The following is a 13338-nucleotide window of genomic DNA, read 5'->3' on the forward strand; positions in this document are numbered from 1 at the left end:
TGGACCTAAGAGCATCTGACAAAAAGTTATCCATTGGAAACTGATAGCCAAGGAAAGTAAGGAGCTGACAGGAGAGCAGCTGATCAGTGTTTGAGGGAGAATGGGAACTCAGGGCTTTCTGACTTCAAGACTAGCCTATCTCCTCCTTCTTGCCGCCAGAATTTCCCAAAAATGGAAGTGAGGGAGACCAGTATAGATACAGAAGTGAGATGGCATATTATTCTAACATAAACGACAAATCAGATGGTGCGGCTGGAAGTAGAGTGTGATATGGGAGAGACATGTGATTAGTGTGAGTTTGTATTTATCCTAAGAGCAATGGGGAAATTATTGTTGGTCTTGAGGAAAGGAGTGACAAGGTCGGAACTGCTATGATAGGCCCCCCTCCCCCCAAAAAGCAAGTGTCCTTCTAGGTTGTCTTAGGAGAAGGCCCAGGGAGAACCCAGCATGAAGGCATTTATATTTGATTCCAGAGGTCATGAAAACCTGAAATTTTCCAGCCACATGGAAAGTTTGTCTGGCATTTTGAAGAAAACCAGTGGCGGACCCTTTTCACAGAACTTAGAATACTGCATCAACTCCACTAGGGCAGAGCCCTAAGGCTGGTTCCTTCACTTTTTAATGCTTCGGTCAATGACATCTACAGAAGGATCACTCAGGGGCTGGAAATAAGGGAAAGGAGAGGGGTGAAGGAACAAAGCTGAAGAGGCAGCCAAGGCAGCTGACTTCACTTTCCTGACAATCCACAAGCTTTTGTTAAATAACTACTATTTGTCTGATTTTGAGACCACAAAGAAATTTCAAAGGTCCCTGCCTTCAAAGAGCTTCCAGTCTTTGAAGGGAGATGAGAAGTCCCTATAGATACCTACAATTCAGGTACAAGAGGGATTATTTGGAGGTAAGGCACAAACGGTCAGCTGGGGATGGAGAGGGGGTGGGGTGTGACCCGTAAAGTCTGCTTTACTAACAACGCCACCTCCCTCAATTAAGTCTTCCCGGGATGATAAATGTCGCTTGGCAGAAGAGAAGGAGATGGGACAGGACTTTCTTCATGGTAAGTGGAAGGCCTACTGCTCCTATAGGAACTTTGGCTTTCCTTTCTTTTCAGGGTCCTCTACCCCTGAGAGCTCCAGCGAGAACCCTGACACTGTAGGAAGAAAAGGCCCTGAAGAGGGGCATGGCGAGGCCAGGCAAGCAGGGGACTGTGGAGTCCCGCGGCATCCCAGGGAGGCATCCGAGGGAGGCATCCCAGGGCAGCATCCTGGCACCCTTAATCCCTTCCAAATTAAGATCCAGAAGATGAGCCATTTACTGGGCGTCCCATTCCGGGCTTCTCTGGCAGAACAAACCAGCCGAACTTTGGGTGGGGAGGGAGGGAGACAGGGGCCTCCCGGGGGGCTGGAGAAGGCAGGGTGCCGCCCTTGTTCCCCATCCTTTTCGACGCAGCTCAGGGTCCTGAAGAGCCCGGGAACAGGGGAGTGGCAGGGGGGGAGGGGAGTGGCAGGGGGGCAGGGGAGTGGAGGGGGCAGGGGAGTGGGGGGGCAGGGGAGTGGGGGACAGGGGAGTGGCAGGGGGGCGGGGGGGCAGTGGAGGGGGCAGGGGAGTGGGGGGCAGGGGAGTGGCAGGGGGGCAGGGGAGTGGCAGGGGGGCAGGGGAGTGGCAGGGGGGCAGGGTCGGCGGGCCCGCCCCTCCCCGAAGCGCATGCTCGCAGGGCTCCTCTCCGACCCCTCCCCGCTGCCTCCGCCCCCGGCCCAGGTTGCTGGCAGAGCTCGGCTGAGGCGGCAGCAGGAGCCGCTCGGGCGATCGGCAGCGGCAGCGGCCACATCTCCGGCGCGGGCACCAGCGGCAGCCGGCCAGCGGAGCGCGGCCCCGGGGCGGCGGCGCACGGCCTGGATCCCGGCCCGGCCCGGCCCAGCGGGCGGCGGAGGCTGCGCTCGCCCGAGCTCTCGTTCTGCCTGCCTGGCCGCCGGCCCCGGCCCGGCCCGGCCCGGCCCCCGCACCATGGCTCCCTGGCTGCAGCTCTGCTCCTTCTTGTTCACCGTCAACGCCTGCCTCAACGGCTCCCAGCTGGCTGTGGCCGCCGGCCCGGGCAGGAGAGGGCCCCCAGGGGACACCTGCGGCTGGAGGGTGAGTGTGCTGGCCGGAGGGAAAGGAGGGCGGAAGGAAAGATGGGAAAAGTTAGGAAGGAGGGAAAGTGGGGCAGGACGGAAAGTGAAGATGGAGGGAGGGAGGAAAGGAAGTAAAGAGGGAGGGAGAAGTTAGGAAGGAGGGAGGTAGCAAGGAAAGGGAAGAGGGCAAGTTAGGAAGGAGGGAGGGAAGGAAAGTGAATGAGAGCTAAAGAGAAGAGGGGGCACTTGGGTTTCCTGGGCTAATTTTGTGGCTGGTCTCCTGCTGGAGACCTGACCCAGGAGAAGTGAAGGTGGGACCGAGCTCCTAGGATGGCAGCCCGGGGCGGGGGGAAGAGAGAGAGAGAGAGAGAGGGAGGGGGGGGGGGGCGAGAGAGAGAGAGAGAGAGAGAGAGAGAGAGAGAGAGAGAGAGAGAGAGAGAGAGAGAGTGAGAGAGAGAGAGAGAGAGAGAGAGAGAGAGAGAGAGAGAGAGAGAGAGTGTGTGTGTGTGACCATTCGTGTCCGTTCTGGCCACCCCTCCCAACCCAGGACAGGTGTGTATGTGTGTGCTCCCGGCTGTCGGTCAATCTGTCGGGGAACCGAAGGTGGACGAAGGAATGGGGTCTTTTCTTGCGTTTCTCCGGGTCTTCGGCCCTGCTTCCCTCCCCGGCCCGGGCCCCTGCACCCCATGGGGCGCCTGAGGTCTTTGGGGGACCTGGGAGGAGGAAGAGGGGCCGGCGGCGTCTGGCACCTGGGCCAGCCAGGCCTCGGGCTCCCCCGGGGGATGAAAGGGGCCGCCGGAAGACTAGGGCTTTGTGCTGCTAATGAGGCGAGGCCGGCCGGAGTTGGTGCTGGCTGCTGCTCGGAGGCTGGCGCAGAGGTGAGGGAAGGGAGGGGGGCGCCTTTTGCTCCCCTGCTCGGCACCTTTTGTTTCTATACGGAGGGATTTCACCGGGGATCCTGCTGGGGTCTGCAGACTCCAACCACACTGTTGTTGACGTGTTTGGAGGTCCGAGACCTTTTCTCATTATGTGTTTTGGGGGGAGTCCCCTGCCTCCGATCATTTCCCTCCCTCCTGCACCCCTGCCTTCTATTCTCCCTCCTCCCCATCTATCCACTCTCCTCATCTACTCCCTGGTCTTCTCTCCCTCTTTCCCCTTTCTTCTCCCTCTCCCTCCTTCTCTGCTGTGGTCTTGGTTCCGGTCTGTGCTCCTTGAAAGCTGCTAGTCTTTGCTCCTGCCGACCAGCAGCTCAGCTGGGGGGTGGAGTGGGGGGTGATTGGGGCGGAATAATTCGAGGGGGAGGAAACCTGAGGCTGCGGGAGAGGTCTAGGCGAGTTCCCTAGCTTGGGAAACCCTTCCCCTTCCTCACCCCCCTCCCCTTTTGTTAATAACAATATCCCCCTGCTGCTTTGCTTCTTGGAGTTGGACCATCCCTGCCTGGACTAGTTAATTTGGGGCTTCCCTGGGAGGCTTCTGGGCCTCCTGCTTCTTTCACCGTTTTGGGATTGCAAATCTCTTACAATTTCTTGGGACTCTCCCCGCCTCTCCTTGTTGTTTTTAATTCTTAGGATCCTAGATTGAAAATAGGAAGGATCCTCTAAGGTCCTCCACGCTAAGCTTCTCAGTTTATAGATGTGGAAACTGAGGCCACACATAACAAAGTGACAGAACTGAGTGTATCCTCAGGACTTCTCTCTGCAGAAAGAGCTGGTTTTTCTATGACTCTCTTTGGATGTCACCAGATAAGAACCTGAAAAGAAGGTTGGATTTATGTCAATGCTTCCCCCCCACCCCCCATCCATCGGAATTCCCCCAAGTCAAACCATGCTCTTCTCCTTGGACCCAAGGTTGGGTTCACCCCACCCAGGGAATAAGTATGGAGCACATTTTTCATCATGAGTGCTCACCAAGGGATGGAGTTTCTGAATTGGTTCATTTTACAATTTGGCTGCCCTGGAGTAATTGACTTTACTTTAGCGAAGAGCCCTGGCTCCCCTACAGGCTCCCTCAAGGACTTTTCTGCCCCTCACCCTTCCCAACACCTTACTAGACTCTGGGGGAGGGACATGCACAATTGAGATGAAGGGTTCTTTACAGTGTGGTGGTGCTGGGGGGAAATAAGAGGGAGATGCTGACGTTAGGGAGATCCGGCAGAGGGGCTCCAAAGATGAGAAGGGAGGGAACAGCCGCAGCAGAGAAGACACTTTTCACTGGCAACAGTTTTCCTTCTGGAGATAGATGGGCCATGACTGGGGGCAGGAAATGCCTACTGCCCTGGCCTCACCAACTCTCTTTCCTTCCTCTTCTTCATCCCCATGGTCTGTCACAAGCTGAAGTGACTGTCACAAATAAACCTTCCAAGCCGACCAAAGTTAGAAGCAACATGCAGGCTACTTTCTAACAATACCAAAGACCTATTGCTCAAATTAAAAAACAAAATCACAGGCCCACTAGACAATATCTCACCAAGAGTTGTCTTTCTAATGACTCACATTTCTCTGGCCCTTCCAGGTTTTTTTTTTTTTAAACATTTTTTCCTAAAATGACACTTTTAGTGATGGTTGTATGAATGATCCCTACTAAATGATTCTTATCACCAATCTGCAGACAGGGAAACGACAATTCCAGGGTGAAATCCATCAGTCCACAAGGATTTATTAAGGGTGCTAGGGGTGTTTATGTTCTAACGGAAATAGCCAGTAGCACTTAGCTAGTAAGCCTTAGAACTAGCACTAGATCACAGGTCTTTGTAACTCTTAAGTACAGTGTTACTATCACAAGGTCAGTTAGGATAGAGTGATGGAACGGGAGTCAGGAAGACTCATCTTTGTGAGTTTCAAATCCAGCCTCAGACACTTATTAGCTGTGTGACTCTGGGCAAGTCACTTCATCCTGGTTGCCTCAGTTTCTTCATCTGTAAAATGAGCTGGAGAAGGAAACCACAAACCACTCCAGTATTGGAAAGAAAAACCCTCATGGGTCAGAAGGTTGACTGAACACCAACAGAGAGCATTTAGGGAGACAGTGTGGTGCAGTGATGGATGCTGAACTTAAAGGCACCAGACTAGAGTTCAAATCTTGGCACCCACTTACTAGGTATGTGACCTTGGGTAAGTCACTTAATGTTACTCAACTATAACGGGAGGGAGTTCACCCGAAGATGCCCTCTAAGGTCCTGTGAAGTGCATGTTTATCATGCTTTCTATGCAAGTTGTCACGGTCATTGGGTTTATTGTTTTCTTGATTTTGGGTCCCTTCTACATCTCAGGATGTAATGGGTTGCTGGATTAGGGCACCTCCTTCAAGGAAGAGGTGAGAGTTTAATTGAGTCTCAAAAAACAGCAGAGTAGGAATTTGGGAAGAAGAAGGACAAGAGATACCATCTTAGAAAGGGGGCCTGGTGGAGGAAGTGCACCCCCAGGCCCGACAGATCTTTAAGTCTTGAAGCTCTCTCCCAGCAGTGGGGCAGAGCCTCTCACTTAGGGAGAGAATCTGTGTGTTTGTATTCTCAGCCTTGAGCATGCTTGGCTCATACAAAGCACTTTAGCTTTGCCTTCCTTTCCCTGGTTTATTCTCACTCCCTCATGCCCTGCCCCATGTGGACAGATTAGCTCCACGGTTGGAGTGTGCCAGCCTCCCCGCCCTCCAGGGGACAAACTAAGCTTTCCCCAAGTCTGGCTTCTTGCTAAGATTTCCTTATGGTCAATATAGTTTATAGTTCTTATGTTATAGTCAATATACTCAATAGAGATTATAGAAATTATAGTCAATATAATCAATGGAGATTATAGTCCTTATGTTATAGTCAGTATAATAGACATTATAGTCAATAAATGTTTATTATGCATCTCTACTGTGTCAGGCAGAGTGCTAAAAGCTTTATATACTAAAACAGATCTGTGCAGGAAATTCCAGTGTTGGGAAGGTGGTGAGTGGCTGAGCCTCCTATTAAAATTGGGGGACTCTATTCCAACCCTTTGAGTGTAAGACTATGGCGAATGTCTCTTTGGCGGCAGCTAAATAGTCTGGCTAGCAATGTTCCCAAATCCTCTAGAAGGCACCCTTAACCTTTCCCTTTCTGAATTCTTCCTTCTGGGTCCTTGGGAGACTTTGTTGCTCTTAACGAGTATTTGAATTCCTTAGTTCATTGGAGTGTTAAATTTGGAATCAGAGGACCTGGGTTTAACCAGTTATGGGGGTTACCTTGGTTGGTCAAGTCACATAGGGCCACCCCCACTCTATACTCCGTGCTTGCCCCCATCCCCATATTCTCATCTGTAAAATGAAGAAATTGAAGAGTTCCTAGTTTCCTTCAGAGCTCAGTTATAGCATGAACTTCCTTATCCCTGCTGGCTGTTAGTACCATCACCGCAGCCCACCTCCATTTACCTCTGGTATTTATGTTGGAAATCCTTGTACAGAGTGTCCCCAAAAGTCTTAGTGCAATTTTAGGTGTTTATAGCTTAAAACTGCTCTAAGACTTTTGGGACAGGTTGTAGGTGTACATGTTTTCCTTAACAGAATATACTCTCTTTGAGGGCAGGCACTGTTTTCATCTTTGTTTCCCTAGAACAGTGCCTGGTACACACTAGGCACTTCATAAATGCATGCTGATTTCAAGATAAAAACCAGAAACAAGAGTTTTAGTGGCTGCAATAATCTCCATTGAGGAGAGGATACCAGGTGTCATAAAAAATCTGCCATCTCTGATTTCAGGTGGTCCTAATAAGAGCTGACATGAATGTAGCCCTTCACATTACACAAAATATTTGCCATTCTCTGTCACAACAAACCTGTGAAAATGGTGCTAGAATTGGCCCTGTTTTGTACAGGAAGAAATTAAGACTAATAAGTGATGACTCAGCACATCTCAGGGGAGATTTGAACCCAGGGCTTTGGTCTGCTTGTCCAGGCTGCCTCTTTGCTGTCACATTAAAAAAAAAGTCTTAATCAGAGGTTATTTTGGTTGGCTTACCTCTGCATAACTTCTCTGCATTCATTTTCTTGAAAAGTATTCCTGTGGGTAATAGCCAATGTGGCTTGATTGGCCGGTAAAAGGAAGGTTCCTGGGTTTCCTTTTTTTTTTTTTCAAATAAAGGTATAGTTGTAAAAAACTTCATAAACAACAGAGCAGAGAGTTTACCCTTGTTAACAACAAGAGCTTTCTTGGAATGGGTTACATTAGATGACCTCAGAGGTCCTGCCCTGGTTGGAGATTCTGACAGGGTCAGAAAGCCTGACCTCTCTTCCCTCTGTTAGTAAAAGCTACTGCCTTGTTTCTCCAGCTGGGACATGGAAGAGGTCTTTGAGTTGTCATACCCAGTAACCCTTGTTTTGAGATCCATTTAATTCAGTTCCACAGGTATTTGTTGAGATCCTGTGTATGTGTACTGATAGATGCTCCAGAGATACACAAGTAAATGATTGGTTCCTATCTGTCCTCAAGAAACTTATCATTTAGTTGGAGTAAGAAGATTTCTATCCAGTAATGGGTGAGATAGATAATGCGGGGTAATGGGAAACCAGAAAGAGGGGAGGTGACTAAGGGCTGGTTCCCGAGAAGGGGGAGCAGAATGGGGTAGCAGAAAGGAGTCAGAGGTCTGAGGCCAGGCTCTGCTTCCTTGGGTGACCTTGGGCAAAGAATTTTGCTTTTCTGGACCTTCATTCCCTCATCTGTAAAATAGAGGGGTTGAGCTACCTTTGGCAGGAAGTAAACTGCCTGGTCACTGGAGCTCCCAGCTATGCCTGAATTGTCTGCTTGTCCAGGATGTTGTTTAGGGAACTGTTGTTCAGCTATAGGTTGGACTAAATGGTCTCTGAAATCCCTTCTATATGTGGAGCCTGAGGCTTTAAAGGGGAAGATGGGACAGATCATATCCAGTCTTCACTCCTCATGGCTTGGTTAGTGAGCATGGAAGAGTCCAACATTGGACTTGACTTTGGTCTTAGAGGTTCTTTGTAGGTATCATTAAGGGTAACTAAGTGGCCCACTGGATAGAGCTCTGGGCTTGGAATCAGGAAGACTCATCTTCCTGAATTCAGATCTGGCCTCAGACACTTGTGTGTATGTGTGTGGGTGTGTTTGTCCTTCGTTGCCAAAGAAGACCATGCCATCAGAGAAATGATGACATGACTTGCACTTGACTTTGTTTTGAGTGAGGGAGGGCTGTGCAGGTTACTAGCCTTGCTTATCCTCCAGAGCCATCTGAATCCAGTGACCAGATATTCATCAGGATGACTGGAGATGGCCCAGGAGTAGGCAATTGGGGTTAAGTGACTTGCCCCAGGTCACACAGCTAGTGAGTGTCAGGTATCTGAGGTGAGATTTGAACTCAGGTCCTCCTGACTCCTGCACTGGTGCTCTATCCACTGCACCACCTAGCTGTCCCTCAGACACTTACTGGTTAGGTGAACCTGGGCAAGTCACTTAACCCTGTTTGCCTTAGTTCCTCATCTATAAAATGAGCTGGAGAAAGAAGCCACAAGTTGCTCCGCCATCCTTGCCAAGAAAACCCCAAATGGTGTTACAGGGGGTCAGACATGACAGAAAAAGTGAGGGAGCAGCAAAGGTATCAAGATTTGTGGAGAGCTTGTCAGATAGCTTAGTATTTTAAAATTAGGCCTATCCCTTAAGAAGTCATTCGGAATGAAAATTAGGTTTCTCAGTGTCAAAACCATTAGACTGGAACTTTTCCATTTCCAATAGATTCTACCATTAACATCGAAGCAAATTAGACTGTAGAAGCAAATATATGTGAACAGTGTCCATGAGAGTAATTCAAGTCACTGTCCAACCCAGCGGCTCTTTGAGAATTGTGTCACATACACCACCGCTCCCCCCTTAACAAGTCAGACTGGATAAGCTGTTCATTGAGGCGTTGCTTGAGTTTGTTGCTGCTGCTTGTTTTCTGTTTCTAGTAGAATGTAAACCCCGTTTCCTGGGGACTGTTGAACTTTTTCTTTTATCTTTGTATTGACTTGCTCAACATTGTAGAAGTAAGTGGAAAAGGGAGGATTTGAACTCAGGGTCTCTAATTGTCTTCCCATTATACCATGTTGCAGACTTAGTGGGAGTGAACTGTAACATCTTTGATTCTTGGAACTGAAAAATATTTGTTACAAAGGGAATGGGGGAGCCCGTATCAAAGGATACTTTCCTTGCCGTCTCCTCCAATGATTACTCCCTCTGTCATCCCCGCTCTTTACTTATTTTCAATTTCTCTCTGTCAAATGACTCATTCCCTACAGCTTACAAATATGCCCACGTCTCCCCCATCCTGAAAAATAAAAAGTCTCATTTGACGTAAATTCCTGGTAACTTTTCATCCTATATCTCTTCCGCCCTTTGTAGCTAACCTCCTAGAAAAGGTTATCTAGAGTAGGTGCCTTCTCTCTTATGTCTCCTTCTTAATGCCTTACAGTCTGGCTTCTAACCTTCCACCCCAGCATCTCTCTTCCAAGTGACCAGGGATCCCTTTGTTGCCGAGTCCAATGACCTTTTCTCAATCTTTATCCTTTTCCACCTCTCCAAAGCAGTTGACATTGTTGATCACTTTCTCCTCCTTGATATTCTCTTCTCTCTAGGTTTTCAGGACAACCCTCTCTCTCCTGGTTCTCCTCCTCCCTCTCTGACTACTCTTGTCTTCTTTGCTGGATCCTCTTCCAGATCATGTCTTCTAACCATGAGTGTCCCTCAGAACTCTGTCCCTGACCCTCTTCTCCCTCTGTACAGCTTCACTTGATCTTATTGTCCCATGGATTGAATTATCATCTCTACGCTGATGATTCCCAAATCTGCCTTTGGTGTACTAGCCTCTCTCCTGGCCTCCAATCTCATATCATCCTGGACTCCTCCCTCTCTCTTACCCTCCATATACAATCTGTTGCTGAGGTCTGTTGTTTTCACTTTCATAACACCTCTCAAATACACCCCTTCTCTCCTCTGACACTGCTTCCACTCTAGTACAGACCCCTATTGCCTCAAGCCTGGACTATTGCCGTAGCTGCTGGTGGGCCTTCCTGCCTCAAGTCTCTCCCCACTCCAATCCATCCTCCATTCAACCACAAGAAGTGACTTTCCTAAAGTGCATGTCTGATTTCATCCTCTTACTCATTAAACTTCAGTGGCTCTCTATTACATATAGGATCAAAATACAAGGTGCTGCTTGGCATTCAGAGTCCTTAATAGGCCAGCCCTCTCCTACAATTCCTATCTTCTTACACTTCGATCCAGTGACTCTGGCCTCCTGGCTGTTCCACAAAGGAGACTCGCTTCATCTCAGCTCCAGGCAATTTCTTTGGCTATCCCCTGTCCCTGGAAAGCTGTTCCTCCTCTGACCTGATTAATGACCTCCTTGGCTCCCTTTAAATTCCAACTGAAATATCATCTTTCATTGGAAGCCTTCCCCAAGCCCTCTGACTCTAGTGCCTTCCCTGTCCTATTTCTCCTGTCTCTAGCTTGCTTTGTGTGTATTTGTTTGCATGTGGTCTCCCCTAGTAGAGGACAGGGACTATCTTTTGCTTCCTTTTGGATTCTCAGCTCTTAGCACAGCGCTGTGCTAAGTGCATATAGAATGTGCTTAATAAATGCTTTTTGATTGATTGGATCATGGAGCTGAAATGGATCTCAAAGGTCATCTAATCCAGTCCTCCCATTTTACAGATGAAGAAACTGAGCCTAGGCTTACACTGGGTAATGAGAAGTAGAGTCAGGATTTGAACACAAGTCTTTAGCTTCCAAACTCAGTACTTTCTTTCCTATTCACCACTCTGGGGAGAATAATTAAGCTGAAGATATCCATCTTTTTGGTGAAATCCCAATTTCTCATTTGTAAACAAAAATTCTTCTTTTCCACAGGTTAAAAACTTTGAACAAAAAGGAAGTTCCAGCTGGTTAAACTTTAGGGCACTTGATAGAAGTCTAGCCCAAGAACTGGCTGGAGGCCCAGAGGAATCTTGAATTGGATTTGTTTTCATTCACTGAAAGCTCATCTCTCTCCAGAAAACATCTGGTTCTTTGAGCTGGGTAAACAAGTGTTTTTTGCCATGCTAGCTGCCAGCAGGCTGTCTAGTGTTGCCCGTCCTGGCATCAGTGAAAGATACCTTGGTGCCTCTGGACACATTTCCAGGGAACGAGTCTGCTAGATGCAGTGATACTTTCCTGCCGGTCTTTCCGCTTGCTTTCCGCCATTATCCCAGCGGCCTTCCCTCCTCCACCTTTCTCCTAGCAGTCCCACCCCTTTTTCTTTGAAAAGATCTGCAAAGGAGAGACATTCCTACGAGTCAGAATAGTAAAAAGGAGTCCTTACTGGAGGCTGGAAGGGAACCTGAAGGTCATCTCTTTCACTCCCCGCCTTTGTCCCCAGGAATCCTACCCAGTCCTTAAGAGCATTTTTATAGGTTGGAATTTGTCCAGGGATGCTTTTTTTAACCTAATTTTCCATGAAGTCATAGAGTCTATATCCCTATATTTCTTTCTCATCTGATGTTGGTGGATCTCACCAATATTGTACGCCCTCATCCCTCAACTCTGCTGCTTGCTGAGGCCAAAACAGTCCTGGCGCGCTGCTTCCTGGCTCGTCATTTCTCTCCTACTCCTTGCATTGACCGACAGTTACTGCACATTTGGGAACTCCAGCTGCCTCGTTTTAGAGAACTACAGAATGGACAAAATTGTAGGGTCAGAAGGCTGTTAGAAACCTTCTAGGCCAACTAACTCATCCCTGAGAAAGATCCACCAAATAGGCACCAGCTACCTTCTGAGGCAGCCCATTCCACTTTTGCATAGTCTTTTAGTTTTTCCCTAATGCCCAACATAAGTTTTTCTTTTCTAAATTTTCATCCATTGTTCCTAATATTGCCTTGGGAGCCAAGTAGAGCCCATCTGATGGACTCAGGGCCCCACGAGGCTAGTTCTGGCTGTTTTTCTCCCAAACACGGTGAAAAAATCCAGCTTAGTGAATCTTTCCACCAGGAAAGTGTTGTACTGAATTCCCCAAGGTTTATCCTCGTGCTCTCAGCCTCCCTCTTCCTGCTAACCACAGATGGCTAAAGATCTTTTCAGTTTTAAGTCTCTCATAAACTTTTAAGGGTCTCCTTTCCTAAACAAACAATTGGGAGTAGTTGATCTGTTTCCGATGGCCCAGCTTTTCCATTTCTAGCTAGCTTAACTCGCCTGACCCGTTTTGGATATTGTCTTCCTTATGTAGTATTTATCTTGGCTTCCGTGTAAGTTTTGAATAGACTTGACATACTATTAAGTGACTGATGGCCCCTGTAACACATTGTCTCCTCTGGAGCAGGGCTGTCTTTGAAGTCCTACCCTGTAGGAAGTAAAGAGACTATTTGCTCTATTAAAATTCCTTGGTATTTCCTCTGTTTAACCACAGGCCACTTCCCCTCTGCCACTCTAAGCACTGCAGGGACACTAACTGATTGAAAAGACACAAGCTCTGGAGTAGTTATACCCTATTTAACGAGTACTGTTTAAAGTTAGAGCTAGGGGGACAGGTTAAAGTGAAGAGTCAGAGTCTGAATGTGACTTGGGATCCTCCTCAGGAATATTTGGATGGAGATGTGTTTGTCTAGTAAAGGGATATGTAATCAAAGAAGTGCAATTTTTTGTTTTCCCCCCTAAACATTTCTTTCAGCTCATTAAATTTCTGTGAGCAAAAATTGTCCCAAACGAGGTTTTCTCACTCGGTTAGGAAGGAGTGAAATGTCGTTTGCATAGTCTGCTTTGTTTACTTGTAAATTTCATCTGAAATCCACACTTCCTTTACTTGTACATTTCATCCGGGTTCTGAGCTCTGTTTCCTTGTGCATTTCATCTGCTTATTACTGCCTCTAGAATCCAGAGTTAGGATAGCAGGTCTTACTTAAAGGTTACTAAGAAAACCATGGAGCAGAAGATACTCTTTATTCTTCCCCAGGGTATGTTTTCTTAAATGCCCACAGATCTAAACCCTGGGCAAGAAACTTCAAAAACATAATAACTAGGCTGGAAATTTAACCTCCAAACCCTTGCTTTGGTATTTTTTGATGGGGGCCTGAACAACTTAATGACTATAATTTCTGAGGGAGAAGGATTTTTTTCTTTTTAAGTTTTTGGACCATTGATGCGATGGATTTTAAAAGACCAAAACAGATAAAAAATAGCTTCTTTTTTCTTAGCAATGTCAGTTAGTCTCATTCCTTGGTAATGTCAGTGGGAATGTAAATTTTTAACTAA

The 13338-nt window shown here is 47.8% G+C and overlaps 1 protein-coding gene across 2 annotated transcripts in view; it reads left to right on the forward strand.

Annotated features, from left to right (window-relative positions):
• Nucleotides 1-1887: 1887 nt before the first annotated feature.
• Nucleotides 1888-13338, forward strand: part of IL17RD (interleukin 17 receptor D) — an 82600-nt gene continuing 71149 nt past the window's right edge. The window contains exon 1 of one of the 2 annotated variants that reach the window (XM_072598993.1): nucleotides 1888-2127. In XM_072598993.1, coding sequence (XP_072455094.1) covers nucleotides 2002-2127 — 126 coding nt within the window. In that variant the 5' untranslated portion in view covers nucleotides 1888-2001. The remainder of the gene's footprint in view (nucleotides 2128-13338) is intronic. The other variant, XM_072598994.1, reaches the window with a different exon arrangement.

Source organism: Notamacropus eugenii, chromosome 3, assembly GCF_028372415.1.
Source record: "Notamacropus eugenii isolate mMacEug1 chromosome 3, mMacEug1.pri_v2, whole genome shotgun sequence".
Taxonomy (NCBI): domain Eukaryota; kingdom Metazoa; phylum Chordata; class Mammalia; order Diprotodontia; family Macropodidae; genus Notamacropus; species Notamacropus eugenii.